Here is a 13,714-nt window from a genome sequence, read left to right as displayed (position 1 = left end):
CTTTAAATTTAGCATAGCGTGCAGGGGCGCGGCCCCAGACAAGGTGGGTCGGTGGCGCGTATGGAGGAAAGGGGACTAAGGACTATCAGTACTCTAGCACTACAGCGAGTAACTTTAATTACTTGTACGTCCGTACCCCGTACCCTTTCCCCATTGTGTGGATAATACCACCGAACAAGACCATTGGGTGGAGCTGTGACAATTGATTGTCAGCTAGTGCGTGAACCCAACACAGCTAAAATTTACATGGATTCTTTTTATGATGTGCATTATCATATATTGTTTGATGCACACAAAAATGTTCATTTGTATGTTATGTTACTAAGATGGCAAACTCTTGGTTTATGACATTTGGAAAATCACTTGTGCTTCTGATAAAACTGAATTCATTCATCAACGTGTAAATGTTCAGATCAGAATGCTATAAATACGTGTAATCTACTATTTTACATACCAATTTGTGATTGACATCTATGGCCTTGAGAATTGCGTGTGATGCGAAACCTATGTCAGCCTGCCAATCATCTGAAGCCTCAGAGTCTCATTTTTTTGTGAATCAACAAATGAAGAAAAATGCACATAAAAATGTATCATATTTTTGGATCGATTTAATACTAGATACCATCGCAAATCAGAGAATAACCAAAGAAACGTCTCATACTTTAAATCTCAGAATTAGCCATCACTCTGCGTCATCTAGTATATGTTGAAAGCAGACTTCTGTCCAAAAATTGCAACCTAGACAGTAACCAAATGGAGAATGTTGCTCATTTTTTAGGGTGTTGGAAAATTGGCAAATTCACCCTTTCTGACATAGAACCGCTTCTGAATTCTTGTATGAAAAGCTTTTAAGATCTCCACGTGTCTTGTCTGTGTGTCTGTTTTTAGAACACATTAACTTCAGTTTCAAGCCCATAGTATCCACTTTGGCTAGTTGTCTGGCAGGCTGACTGGCTAAGGGGCCCATCAGTCCTGATCTTTGGCCACACTGGTGTTCCCGTTGTTGGCTTGCAAACTGAAAGATTTCCTCCCTCCCCTCAGTCCAGTAAGGCGGCTTTATTGTGGCATAAGACACTGCACAAGAAACACATTGTGCTTCGCCTATCAAGGAACAGTAACAAACATAACAGAAGGGTGTGTAAGGAGAAGATTGATAGAAAAGTGGCATGTTTTTGGTTATAGACTGTTATAGATTTTACAAAATAAGTCCTCGCTATGCCTAACTTCTAAGAGTGATTTCCCTGCCTCAAAGCTAATACTTAAAGGGTCTGTCAGGATGTCCGTCAAAGAATAAACCACCGTCCTGTCTCACAACCTACTTCCATACCTCACACTATAAACCTAAAGAGTAAACTAATACAAAGTTCCTTCTTTTGGGAGAGTTGCTCCTCTCTCCCATTTCTGGATTATTACTTTACCAAAATGTTCCTTTAAACAAACACCAGGGGGAATGATTCCCTTCCCCTAATTTGCAGACTTCACATCATTCACCTCCTCAGCAATAATATTAAAAGCTCCACCAAAACCCTACTATTAGGAGACATCAATCTTGGATTCAACGATCCAAAGGACAAACCTGCAGCCACTCTCACCAAGGAACTCAATGACTTGGGCTTCACCCAAAAAGTTGAAAGTCCTACTCACATCAAAGGCCGCATTCTTGACTGGATTGCAGACCACAACTGCCTCACCACTGTCACCTCTAACTCCTCACTGCCCTGGACTGACCACAACTGCATCGAGTTCTCTATTCCCATCACCAAAAACCACAAAATTCTGACCCCAGCCAGCGCTGCACAAATCAGAAGCTCTAAAAAACTCAGAGGAGAACCTGCGCCCATACCTCAATACCCCTGAGTTAGCTCCCCCATTCGCTAATGACCCCAATATCCTAGCAGACATCTACAAAGATGTCATCACCAAAGCTATCAATGAAATAGCACCACTTGTATGGAAAAAAGAGAAGAAATCCCTACACACCAACTCATGGTTTACTGAAGAACTGCACTCAATGCGATCCCACAAAAGAGCAGCACTAAAAAACTGGCAATCGCACCCCTGCACCAATACTAAGAACAAATTCAATTCAATCTCCCACCAATACAAGATAGCTATCACCAATGCCAAAGCCAACGCTTTCAACACGCCTATCTCCAATGGCAAATCACACTCCAAAGAGATCTTCGCCATCTTTAATGAGCTTATCTCCCCCCCTAATACACCGGACGAAATAATCAAAGACGAAGCTTGGTGTACCAGCATTCAAACTGCCATGCTACACAAAATTGACCTTCTCCAAAAAAAAATCAAAGACCACTGCAAAGCACTTCCCCAACAGACTGAAACTAAACCCACCAGCACCACACCCACCTCGCCCAAGCCCACCATACCCGTCTTCTCCTTCAGAGACGTCACTGAATCAGAAGTTATTAACCTACTAAAAAATCTCAAACCCTCCCCCTGTAAAGGAGACATTTGCCCACCAAAACTCGTCAAAGACTGCGCAGACTGCTTTGCGCCGCTCTTCACGGCATTCATCAACACGTCTTTTAAAACAGGCATCATCCCAGCCAACCTCAAAGAGGCCTGGGTCTGGCCTCTTAAAAAAACCCACTCTCGACCCCTTACAACCAAACAACTACAGACCCATAACCACGGTGCCATTTCTGCTGAAACTACTGGACAAAGCTGCACACTGCCAAATCCAACACTTTCTGGAAACCCATTCCATCCTCGGGACTAGGCAATCAGGCTTCCGGAAAGGACATGGCACGGAAACAGCCCTGGTAGATCTGAAGAATCAGATCACCCAAATCATGGACAAAGGCAAGCCTGCTCTTTTGCTCCTTTTAGATCTCTCAGCCGCGTTTGATCTGGTTGATCACAAGACTCTCACTTCACACCTCACACACTCAGCCAACTTCTCCAAAGAAGCAGCCCTTTGGATCACTTCCTTCCTCGAGGGGAGAGCCATGAAAGTCTTCTCAGACATCGCCAACGCCACTCCCACGACAATCCACTGCGGGGTCCCTCAAGGATCTTGCACTGCAACCACACTCTACAACTTGTTCACCAAGCCCCTCTTTGACAAACTTGACTCTTACGGCATCACATACACAAACTACGCGGACGACACACAAGTACTTCTACCCCTTTCAGGATCATACAACAAAGACGCCAAGGCACTCCACACAATCTACTCCGTCATCAAGGCCTGGATGGCTGTCAATGGCCTCTGCCTCAATGGTGACAAAACGGAAATCATGATATTAGGTCAACAGAACACCCTAGACAAACTTGACAAACTGTACGCCAACTTCTCCATTGACAACTCCATCATCCCTGTTTCCACAGCCGTAAAGACTCTGGGAGTATACCTTGACTCCTCACTATCCATGACTAGACAAGTCAGCGCAATCACATCCGCATCCGCACACACCACCAAACTCATAAACGCCATCAAGCCCTACCTCTCTAAACCAAATTGCCTCACTATAGCAAGGGCAACCATTGGAGCCAAACTGGACTACTGCAATGCACTCCTAGCAGGCACATCAGCCAAAAACATAAACAGACTACAAATCACCCAGAACAATGCTCTCCGGGCCGCTCTTAGTATCCCAAGAAGAGAGCATATCACCCAGGCCAGGCACTCAGCCCAATGGCTCCCGGTCAAAGAACGGATCACTCTCAAAATCCTCACCCTCACTCACAAATGCCTCTCTCTCTCCGCCCCGTCCTATCTATCAGAAACCATCCTCAAACCCTCCTCCTCCCGTCCCACCAGGACGCAATACTCCAACCTAATCTGCATCCCACGCATCAAAAGAGCCAAAGCCGGAGGTCTAAGTTTCCCCTACATTGCAGCCAAGACCTGGAACGCTCTCCCTGCTGACATTAGAGCGGAAAACGCACTCCCCACTTTTCGCAGGAAACTGAAAACCTCATTCCTTGCGAAATATCCGTGAAACTCTCAGGAATCCATGTAAATATACTGCATTGCTAATGTATACATATCCACTGTAAATTCTGTATTTTATGTAATTACTGTATCCTATGTAACTAAGATATTGTCTGTAACAAGCGCCACGATGCCTCCGGGCTGACGTGCGCTCTATAAATCTGAATAAATAAATAAATAAATTTTCTCTCCAGGAGAATGACTCCCTTCTGGTGTGATTCTGTGCAAGTCCTAAAATAACCAATAGGTATGACTCCCTTCCCCTGGTATATCGTGATATACTGTCCCAAAGAAAAGACCAGGGGGAAAGCCTCCCTTCCCCTGGAGTCACCAGTTTGACTTTGATCTCAGGACCAAGCAAATGCCTTCCTTCTCTTTGTCTGCTCTGGATACACCAAAGGCAGGGGGAATTCCCTTCCCCTGGCGTCTCTTTGCTTCCGTTTTATTACTAGGAGAATGACTCCCTTCTCCTGGTGTCCCTTGTAGTCAGAGCTTTCAGTTTGATAAATATATATATTGCTGTGGTAACTTTCTTTAATGTCTCTTTGCTGGAGTCTCAGACCCTTCTTTCATCACCAGTTGTTTCCGCTTCCCCGCTGATTGCGATGGACAGTGTCCCAAACCCTTCCCTGGTGGCCAGTGGGTGCTTCTCCCCCACTGCAATCAGTGGAATTATCTCTGCCACTGTCTTGAGGGCAACTCCCTCTTATGCTCGCTTGGTTTTGCTTCAGATCCCAGACCGTTATCTTGTTTGGTTTCCAGAAAAAAGAGGGTGGATAGAGCCCTGAAAGGAATACAGGGTGAGCTGTGCTTTCGTGGTACATGGTGAATTAAATAGCTAACTGTGCTACACAAGTGTCAATTTCATTAGCAAACATACAGAATTGCGTAGCAAATTGCTATGCGAAACTGCTTATTTTATGCCTTGCCTACTATGGTATTTTATCAATCTCTAATCACTTTCTCATGAACAGATTTAGGTTTATATTTCTGCATATGAATGATGTTACTGGAAAGTGGCGCCATTTGCACTTCTTTGAGCGACACTGTCCTTTTATCCATCGGAAGAAGAAACTTATCCATTTGACCAGCTTCGGTCCATAATACTGTGACATTAGAAGAAAATGATTGAACCCTATGTTATAGGGAGACAACATTTTGATATCCAGGTTGGCCTATATAAACTTACCTGGGCACTAAATGATTTAATAGTGGCCTGTAAAATATGCATCCTATTAATTAAAACTTTTAAGTAGTCAACAGTTTGATCTTAAAGTATGAGGCTAGGAAATAATAAATTATCAGTTTTCATTTTTTTTTAAAATAATTATTGGATGGATTGTACATAGTTTTTGCTTTGATTTTAATTGTATGAATGTAACTGTTGCATTTGAGTAAGAACATGTAATGTTTGTAACACTCCAAGCTAGCCTGAGGACCAGCCATGCAATCTGCCATAGACGCGCCGGATACTGCTCCAAACCAGCTACTGGGATCTTCACTAACTTCCCACTAAGACCTGGAATCCACTACACTCCCTCACTAGACACATACCAGCGATGTTGCCTGCACACGGCATGCCAACGATCCTTCCCGTCGCACATGAAACAACAGCCAACGCACATACCACCCCTGACTTATGTATCCTAGCACCGTGGGCACACAACACTCTTCTGTGGAAAAAACACATCTGTGCATGAGACAAAACATCTAGAAACAGAGCCCCATGCAATAATAAGACTATGTGAGCAGGGCTCTAAATGCATTTACATTGATCTATGGTGGAGCGGGTATACTAATATTTTTGCTTAGTGGTATGTGCTACGTTAAAGCTCAATACAAAAATAATTTCAATACATTTGAAACCCACTAGCTTGGCATAGGTGATCAGGACAGTGTGACGTTGCTTCAAAAGATGGGTACTGGATTAACAAACACTCCTTCAGAAAGAAAGGGACTGTGTGTGGGGTCTCCCGCTAACTCAGGACCCTGGAGTCCAAGTGTATGCTAATGTGGGCCACTGGCAAGATAGAACAGTTTAAGACAGGGGGAGGATGATTAAAAGATGATGCTTGCCCAGCATGATTCGTTAGAGTGCAGGGCATTGTGTTCGAGAACATCACAACTACACTTCTCAGACTACCCGGTTTGTCCATCAGAGACCCATCTCTGGGATGATTTTAATCAGCTAGAGAGAGAGAACTGGATTCTGGATTTCTCAAACAGCCTTCATCAGTCATCACGGATAGCAGAACAAGCTAGGCATTTCAACTCGCTGGGGGACAAGACGTTGACCAAAACAAAGGTCTGCTGATGGATACTAAAGTCCCACAATTGAAAATAAGGTTCACAATATGTGTTCTGGACATTAGAGAGGAACCCAACAAAGAGCCTGGATATGTAGAGGCGCACTCAATATTAACCAGTTCACTATAGTAATATATTGCTTCAGTAATTGTCAGGTGTAAGTTCAAGGTGCTCCCAGTTAGTAGAGTGCTACCTCTACTGAACAAATAAGAAAATAAATGGTGCAACGAAAAACCACGTTGGACAAACTAGGGCACAGCATGGGGCAAACAAACTTTGATTCTAATTTTACTAAGCTCAAGAAAGACTTCTTCAAAGTTAATCATTCAATTTATGCGAATATTATTCATAATAAATAACTTTTTTACAAAAACACTTTTTCACAATTACCGTGATTTTATGATTTGTTCAAAAGAATATAGCAAAATCAAAACTTTCTTAATAGCACTTATGTTGTACTTTTGCACATTTGTAATTTCACAATATAGATGTTATTCACATATTATTATCATATGTTTCAAACTGTATCATTAGATTAAATCCAATAATCTTGATAGGTTTTCCAGTGTGATCTCCTATCTTCAAACTACGTGTTTCGGGCTTAATGAGCCTTTCTTCAGGTTTTAGAAAATTGGATTGGCTTGATATTATCTGTAAAACATAAATATTTTGTCTCAATTATTTAACTTAAACTTCTGGTTAATTAAGCAATATGACCCGAGCGGCGGGGGCATTACCGACTCAGGTAATGCCCCGGGGCACATAGTTATTGGCCCGAGCGCCGCGAGAGTCATATTGCTATTAGTACCCCGGCCCGCAATATATGCGTGACCGGGGCACTAAAAGCATTTTTTTCTGTCCCGAAAAGCTGTGGCGTTTCGGGACAGAAAAAAAAAAACGACCAAGAAAATGGCTGCCGGGAAAGGGAAAACGGGAGTCCGTTTTCTCTTTCCATGGTGGCATTCGGGAGCGGATGCGCTGGGAACACAAGTGTTCCCAGCTCGGCCGCTCCCAAGCAGAAGGTAAGTGGGGTTGGGAAGGCGGGAGGGAGGGGAAGGGGGGAGGGAGGGGAAGGGGGGAGGGAAGGGAAAAAATAAAATAAACTTACCCGAGTCCCCAGCTGGGGGAGAAGGCAGCCTCTCAGCCGTGGGGAGGCTCGGAGCGGGGATGGCCCGCTTCGAGCCTCCTTATTGGCTGAGGGGCTGCCACACCCCCCGCCGAGGACAAGGCCGCTGGAATCACTGCCGAGAATCGAAGGATTCTCGGCCGGGTAAGACCCGGCGAGAGCCAATCAGAATGTGCGTTGCATTCTGCTTGACTCTCGCCGGGTACTAATAAAGAATATTACTAACTAATTACATCACCGCTCACCTTTGCAAAAGGTTATTGATTAGTGACAATAGACTTTGTTTTGTCCTTATTCCACAGCATTTTTATTGAATTTCACCCATATTGGCAGCAAGCCTTTCTTTAAATGGGAAACTGACTCTCAGGTTAGTTCATTTGAATTGAGCCACGTTAGTAATATTCTTTATTAACCAGAAGTTTAAGTTAAATAATTAAGACAAAATATTTATGTTTTACAGATAATATCAAGCCAATCCAATTTTCTAAAACCTGAAGATGGGCATATTAAGCCCGAAACGCGTAGTTTAAAGATAGGAGATCACACTGGAAAACCTATCAAGATTATTGGATTTCATCTAATGATACAGTTTGAAACATATGATAATATGTGAACAAGATCTGTATTGTGAAATTACAAATGTGCAAAAAGTACAACATAAGTGCTATTAAGAAAGTTTTAATTTTGCTATATGCTTTTGAACAAATCATAAAATCACGGTAATTGAGAATAAATGTTTTTGTTTAAAAGTTTTTTATTATGAATAATATTCACATAAATTGAATGATTAACTTTGAAGAAGTAGTTCTTGAACTAAGTAAAATTAGAAGCAAAGTTTGTTTGCCTCATGCTGTGCCCTAGTTTGTCCAAGTGGTTTTTCGTTGCACCATTTATTTTCTCAGGAACCCAACAAAGCACTGCCAAATTAACTTCGCAAAATCCACCTAGCCACATTAGGGGCCCACGATGAGTTAGTTATGTGCTGCCCAAGTTATCCTCCGAATAGCACAGAAGCATGAAGGGTGCGTTCCAATCAGGTGAATGTTTTACAAAAATGAGGTGGCATGGATGACATTGCATTTCTATCTCTTGCAACAGTGCACAATGTCGCACAGTCACCCTTCCAAAATTACTGAGACCGGTCTAAATTACAGCCCAATCCCACAGGGGAACGGGCAACTATTTTAAGAATATGACCGCAGCAGGGTTTATTCAATGTTATGAGCCAAAGTAAACAATCTGTTTACTAGTAATCAAAAGTTATGGCATGGCCTCTGGAAAGCCAGGCTTAAACATCTAAGAAACAAAAGAAGAAAAATACATTTGGGTTTACAAAACCAGCCATGGCATCTGTTCAGCTCTAATGCGTTTGTTTCTAATACCGTGGGAGAATCTCGATTTTGAGGGCAACTGGTCCTGAAAGTATTTAGCTCATCTAGTTGGACAAAAATCTACAATGTTAACCCTGCAACCCCATTACCCCCCAAATCAAATACAGATGATATCCAAAGTCAATAAGCAACCATTAACGCGCAAAATAGCAAGGTGTTCGTATGCTACAAAACATATGGCAGGCCACTGAACTTGATATAACGAAAAGGTTTCCAAAAAAGTGTCCTTTCCTTACAAAGCATGTGCTTTTCAAACTATAGCACAACCCATTTAAACAGTGGATTTATAGATGAAAAAAGATGGATTATACATCTGAATGACACACTTGCCCCTACCTAGGTGAGCAAACACACTTCCTAGATGTTCAAAGCATATGAAGGGACGGGACAAGATGGCATGCCACAAGATGGCACTGCTTGGCTGGCAGACCCCTGGCATCTCAGTGAACTCTGTATCCTCTTCGATTCACACTGAGCGGAATAGACCCAAATAATTCCACCATGAATGAGGGGGCACAGGGGTCACTTGTGTATCAGAGCACGTGCCCATTGGCTGCACAGCCAACTAATTGCTCTAAGCTGAATGAGTGGTAAATGCCGGAAAGGGCAGGTGAAATAGGTTTGCTCCCTTCAGAATTGAGTGATACATAACATTGCACAACATGTTGATAAGAAATGCCTTTGAGCAAGCACATAGCGTTTCAGTCTGTTCATATGTAGGCGAAAGGCTGGCCAGGGGTACATTCTGCGAATGGCATCAGAAAAGTGGGCTGGAAGTCTTTTCAACCTGGGCATGTGTATGGCTAGAAGCACAGGCTGATCATGGAGATAGGGCGCCTTTACACAAAGTACTGTGCATCTTCCCCCTTCTAGGCATTTTGGTGAAGGGCCGCCCTTTCAGAGGAGAAGATGGCATTGTTTAAACAAACAAAAACATCGTACCCCATGAATGCTCTTTATCGTCCATACTGTCATGGTTAAGTTACTCTCCAAGATGCAAGGATCTATTTTGTATATGTGCAATGGCCAAACAACCGACTCAAGCATCAGATTCAGAAATGGTCCTAACAGCAATCGTGGTGTGTGTGCACGCCCACACACACACACACACACACACACACACTTGCGTGGGTGAAGCAAGGTACTAAGGAAACACTGCCCCATCAAAATGCATTTTAATATGGGCCAACATTGCACCATGGAGTTGCTTCTAAATGTGCGCATTCCACAGTTGTCAGACTGAGGCATGAAACTACTGTGAGCCAAAAACCACACTACATTTCATTAAAGGGAAAGAACTCCAACCAGCGTATTTCTACAGATTTGACACCGGTTCCTTACAGCATGGCACACCAGAAATGAACCTTCCACATACTGAGACCGATTTAAAAAAGTAATCATCTAACTTCAGATGAGCATGACTGTTTACTGACATGACTGCACAAAGGTGGGTAACATGTTGATGAGCCAACGAATATTGCACGTGCAACACCACAAGGTCCAGCTTTGCCCACCACTCAATAAAGCCTAACATGAAGAGCAATGCCGACCTCAGAATGAATCACAGGCAGGGCTCTTTTGGGTGGGAGCCGGGCACTCACTGCTAGGCGTCTGGCCTGACCATCGCAACAGCATGCCGCCTCAGCAGACAGGATGTGGTCACACTGACTCCAGAGAACGGAAAGACTGACTACATGCCAGCTCTCACTAGTACACATTTTAAAATACCACGACATACACACAATTTCTGGATTACGCCTAGTGTGAAAGGGTTTAGCCGCTCTGCTTACAACACACATTTGCCACGATCAACAATCCGAGGCTGCCAGCGGATTATGGTGTGACAAAGGTGTTGCTGACTCGTCGGACTGATTACAAGGCAGCCGTAATCATGGCGTTTGTTTCCCCTAAATAATTGCAATCTGACATAGTGAGGTTGCATTTGAAGCAGCTCAAGTAAAGATGACCTGAGACCCCCACGTGGAGTACAGGCAGTAGCCCAAAGGCGTGGGAGTACAGGCAGTAGCCCAAAGGCGTGTGTCACACGGCATAATTGACAGGCTCTCGCACTTCCACCCTGACCCTAAACACAAGACGAGCAGAAATGTCAAAAAAGCGGGGTCGTGCAAAGAGTGCCCCCCTAAGAAACCCTCTGACAAGCAGAATTATACAGAGTGCCCAAACATTAACACACACGAGATTGTGCCAAGTTTCTTTTTCCAAACACACTGACTACCACAAGGAGGCCTCCCACCAACACCCACACACGGACGTAAACAGTGGCATTTCAGACCCACAGGACTATGTAAACCGCCCATAGAATACACAAAGTATTCTGCACAGACGCACTCCCCAAATAAACTATCAAACCATCCCCTCTAACACAGAGAGCTACTCTCACTAACAAAAACAGGCCATCAACGACAGCGCTCTCTACTACAGTTATAAAAGCATGCTGGCCAAGCCAATCCCTGCAAATCATTCGCAAATATAATAATTAGAAAAGATTACTTAAATAATAGCGGCGGTCTCCTTCCAACAACATGAAAGCCAACATGAACTCCCCCGGCAGAGCGGTGAGCACTGACATCCCTATGGGTTAGACTAGACAGCGATTCGCCATTCCCATTGAGAAATAGCATCCTACACCGTGCTATGCACCCATCTGAACAGATTCGCCGGAAAGCAGCAGGCGGCGGTGCTTCTTTGCCAGGAGGCATATACAGCGTTAACATTGTAATACTCACGGAGTGCTTCTCCTGCTGGCCCAGCGGTCCATGGTTTGTAGGAAACGCAAGGGGTTTCATGCTGAAGGAACATGCACTGGGCTGAAATTACACATGTCAAACCGCTCCTTTACGAACGTCGAGTCCATCGCATGGTGGCAAATAAAAGAAAGAAAGGAAGAATGGAGCCGTCGGCAGCCTGGAGCCTTCCGGCTGCTGGGCACGCTCGGGGAAAAGCTCACACTGGCAAAGGAAAAGCGCAATCCAAACAAGGGCGTCCTTCTCCATGGTCAGCAGGGTGGGAGCCTGGGCATCTCCGGGTGCAGGAAGGAGCGATGGAGCCCCGTGCAGCCAGCATTCCTCCAGGAGGACGACAGCATCGCCGACGGGTGGGGAGGAGAAGGAGGCGGCGGCGGCGGCAGAGAGAGAGAGAGAGAGAGAGAGGCTCAGCTAAAATGGCTGACCGCACACTGCTTTCCTCTCAGTGCTGGCAGATTAGTCAGGGCACAGGCAGCAGCAGCGGCAGCAGCCTCCAGCCGAGCATTGTTAATACTCCAGCTTCACGTGCAGCTGCATTCTCCCCCGTCCTCCCTCTGTCAGTCACAATGAGCAGCGGCACCCCCAGCCCCGGGCAGAACACCAAACATGGTCCTCCCTCCTCCCGGCTGACAACGATGCTGGCAAAGAGGTGACCAGTGATCTCGGCTCCACTCGACTACAGAGTCTGCACAATTAATCTCAGCCGCTAGACGCTGATAGCCGTTTAATGATACCAGCACCCCTCTCGCACCCCAGACCAGCATGGATGCAGGCAGCTACTGCTGGGACGAGCGCACGCACACACACAGACATACACACGCCCTCCCTCAAATATAACTGCAGAACGAAAACCCTAAAATAATGACATTATCGTGCTTACTTTGGAAGACCTTGGCTGCAGGCAGTTGGCATAGCAACGCACAAGGAAGGCCATTTCCTGGCTAGCGCGCAAGCTTTCCGTTCCACATAGTAAAATAAAATATAAAGATGTGGTCCTCAACAGCGGCGAACAGCATTGCTGCTTCCTTTGCAGGGCGTCGGTACCGCTCGAAAAGCCCGATGCAGCCCCAGCGAATGCTCACCGGTGCCTCCTTTCCCAGCCCCTACCCTCCCGGTACACTGAAATATTCAGCCCACGGAGCCGGCTCCGAGAGGCTCGCCCCCTCACGCACTTAACTCTTTCACTCGTTAAGGTAGAAACGGACAATTCTGATAAAGCAGGGTCCTGCCTAGGTTATGGACGGATGGCTGGCGTGCTGACTTATATAACACGCTATATACGGAACTAACCGTCTGTAGGCTTCCACAGGTGACCGGGTCTCGAGGGGACACAATCCGCAGAGGGCCGGCTCCAAGTAACACAGCTGTAGAAACCGAGTGGGGGACTGTGATGTGACAGCTCACAGCAGCAAGCGATAGTTCGGCGAGGTGATGCGAGGGGGGTGGGGAGGAAGGGATCGGAGAACCCTACCTGTGCCACATGGAAACCCCTTGTTGAAGCCAAGCAGCAAATACTTGCAACGAACATTAGTAGACGGTATACCCAAATGTTGTTGGTTCGCAACACACAGATGCGTTATATTCGGTGAAAACGCTCTCCATAATGTCTTTTTTTTATCGCAGACACCCACAACCCTTAAAAATCACAAGACTAACTCTGCTAGCCAGGCAAGGACCGAAAACCCAATCCCCTGTTTTACCATACCAAAATAAAACCTGCAGTTTCTATCCATCATACATGGACGTGCACAGGGCAGTCTTGCAGACCATAGTGCTAACTCACATTTCTAGGAACAGCCAGATGTGGGCCACGTCTTCGGTGGGTGCACTGCCTCTTCAACCACCTTAGTTACTCACTTGGAGAGTGAGTGAGTGAGAGAGAGAGAGAGAGAGAGAGAGAGAGAGAGAGAGAGAGAGACAGAGAGAGAGAGAGAGAGAGTGTGTGTGTGTGTGTGTGTGTGTGTGTGTGTGTGTGTGTGTGTGTGTGTGTGTATGAGAGATAGTGTGTAAGAGAGTTTGTGTGAGACTTTTTGTGTGCATGTGAGAGCAGGCGCGCGTGTGGCACGAGCATGCGCGTGTGTGGCGAGAGCATGCGCGTGTGCGGCGAGAGCATGCGAAAGCATGCGCCTGTCTGGCGAGAGCATGCGCGCGTGTGGCGAGAGCA

At 45.4% G+C, this 13,714-nt stretch overlaps 1 protein-coding gene across 13 annotated transcripts in view; it reads right to left on the bottom strand.

Annotated features, from left to right (window-relative positions):
- The window catches only part of RAPGEF2 (Rap guanine nucleotide exchange factor 2), a 1,671,940-nt gene that overhangs the window by 473,447 nt on the left and 1,184,779 nt on the right, over positions 1-13,714 (bottom strand). The window contains exon 1 of one of the 13 annotated variants that reach the window (XM_069631356.1): positions 12,431-12,631. The exons of 10 other annotated variants lie outside the window; for them this stretch is intronic. In XM_069631356.1, coding sequence (XP_069487457.1) covers positions 12,431-12,484 — 54 coding nt within the window. In that variant the 5' untranslated portion in view covers positions 12,485-12,631. Of the gene's footprint in view, positions 1-11,532; positions 12,344-12,430; positions 12,632-13,714 lie in introns of those variants that run through there. 2 more of the 13 variants (XM_069631355.1, XM_069631357.1) reach the window with 2 other exon arrangements.

Source organism: Ambystoma mexicanum, chromosome 6q, assembly GCF_040938575.1.
Source record: "Ambystoma mexicanum isolate Mex_15411 chromosome 6q, UKY_AmexF1_1, whole genome shotgun sequence".
Lineage (NCBI taxonomy): Eukaryota > Metazoa > Chordata > Amphibia > Caudata > Ambystomatidae > Ambystoma > Ambystoma mexicanum.
Note: the sequence above shows the minus strand (reverse complement) of the source record. Positions and strands in the feature narration are given on the sequence as shown.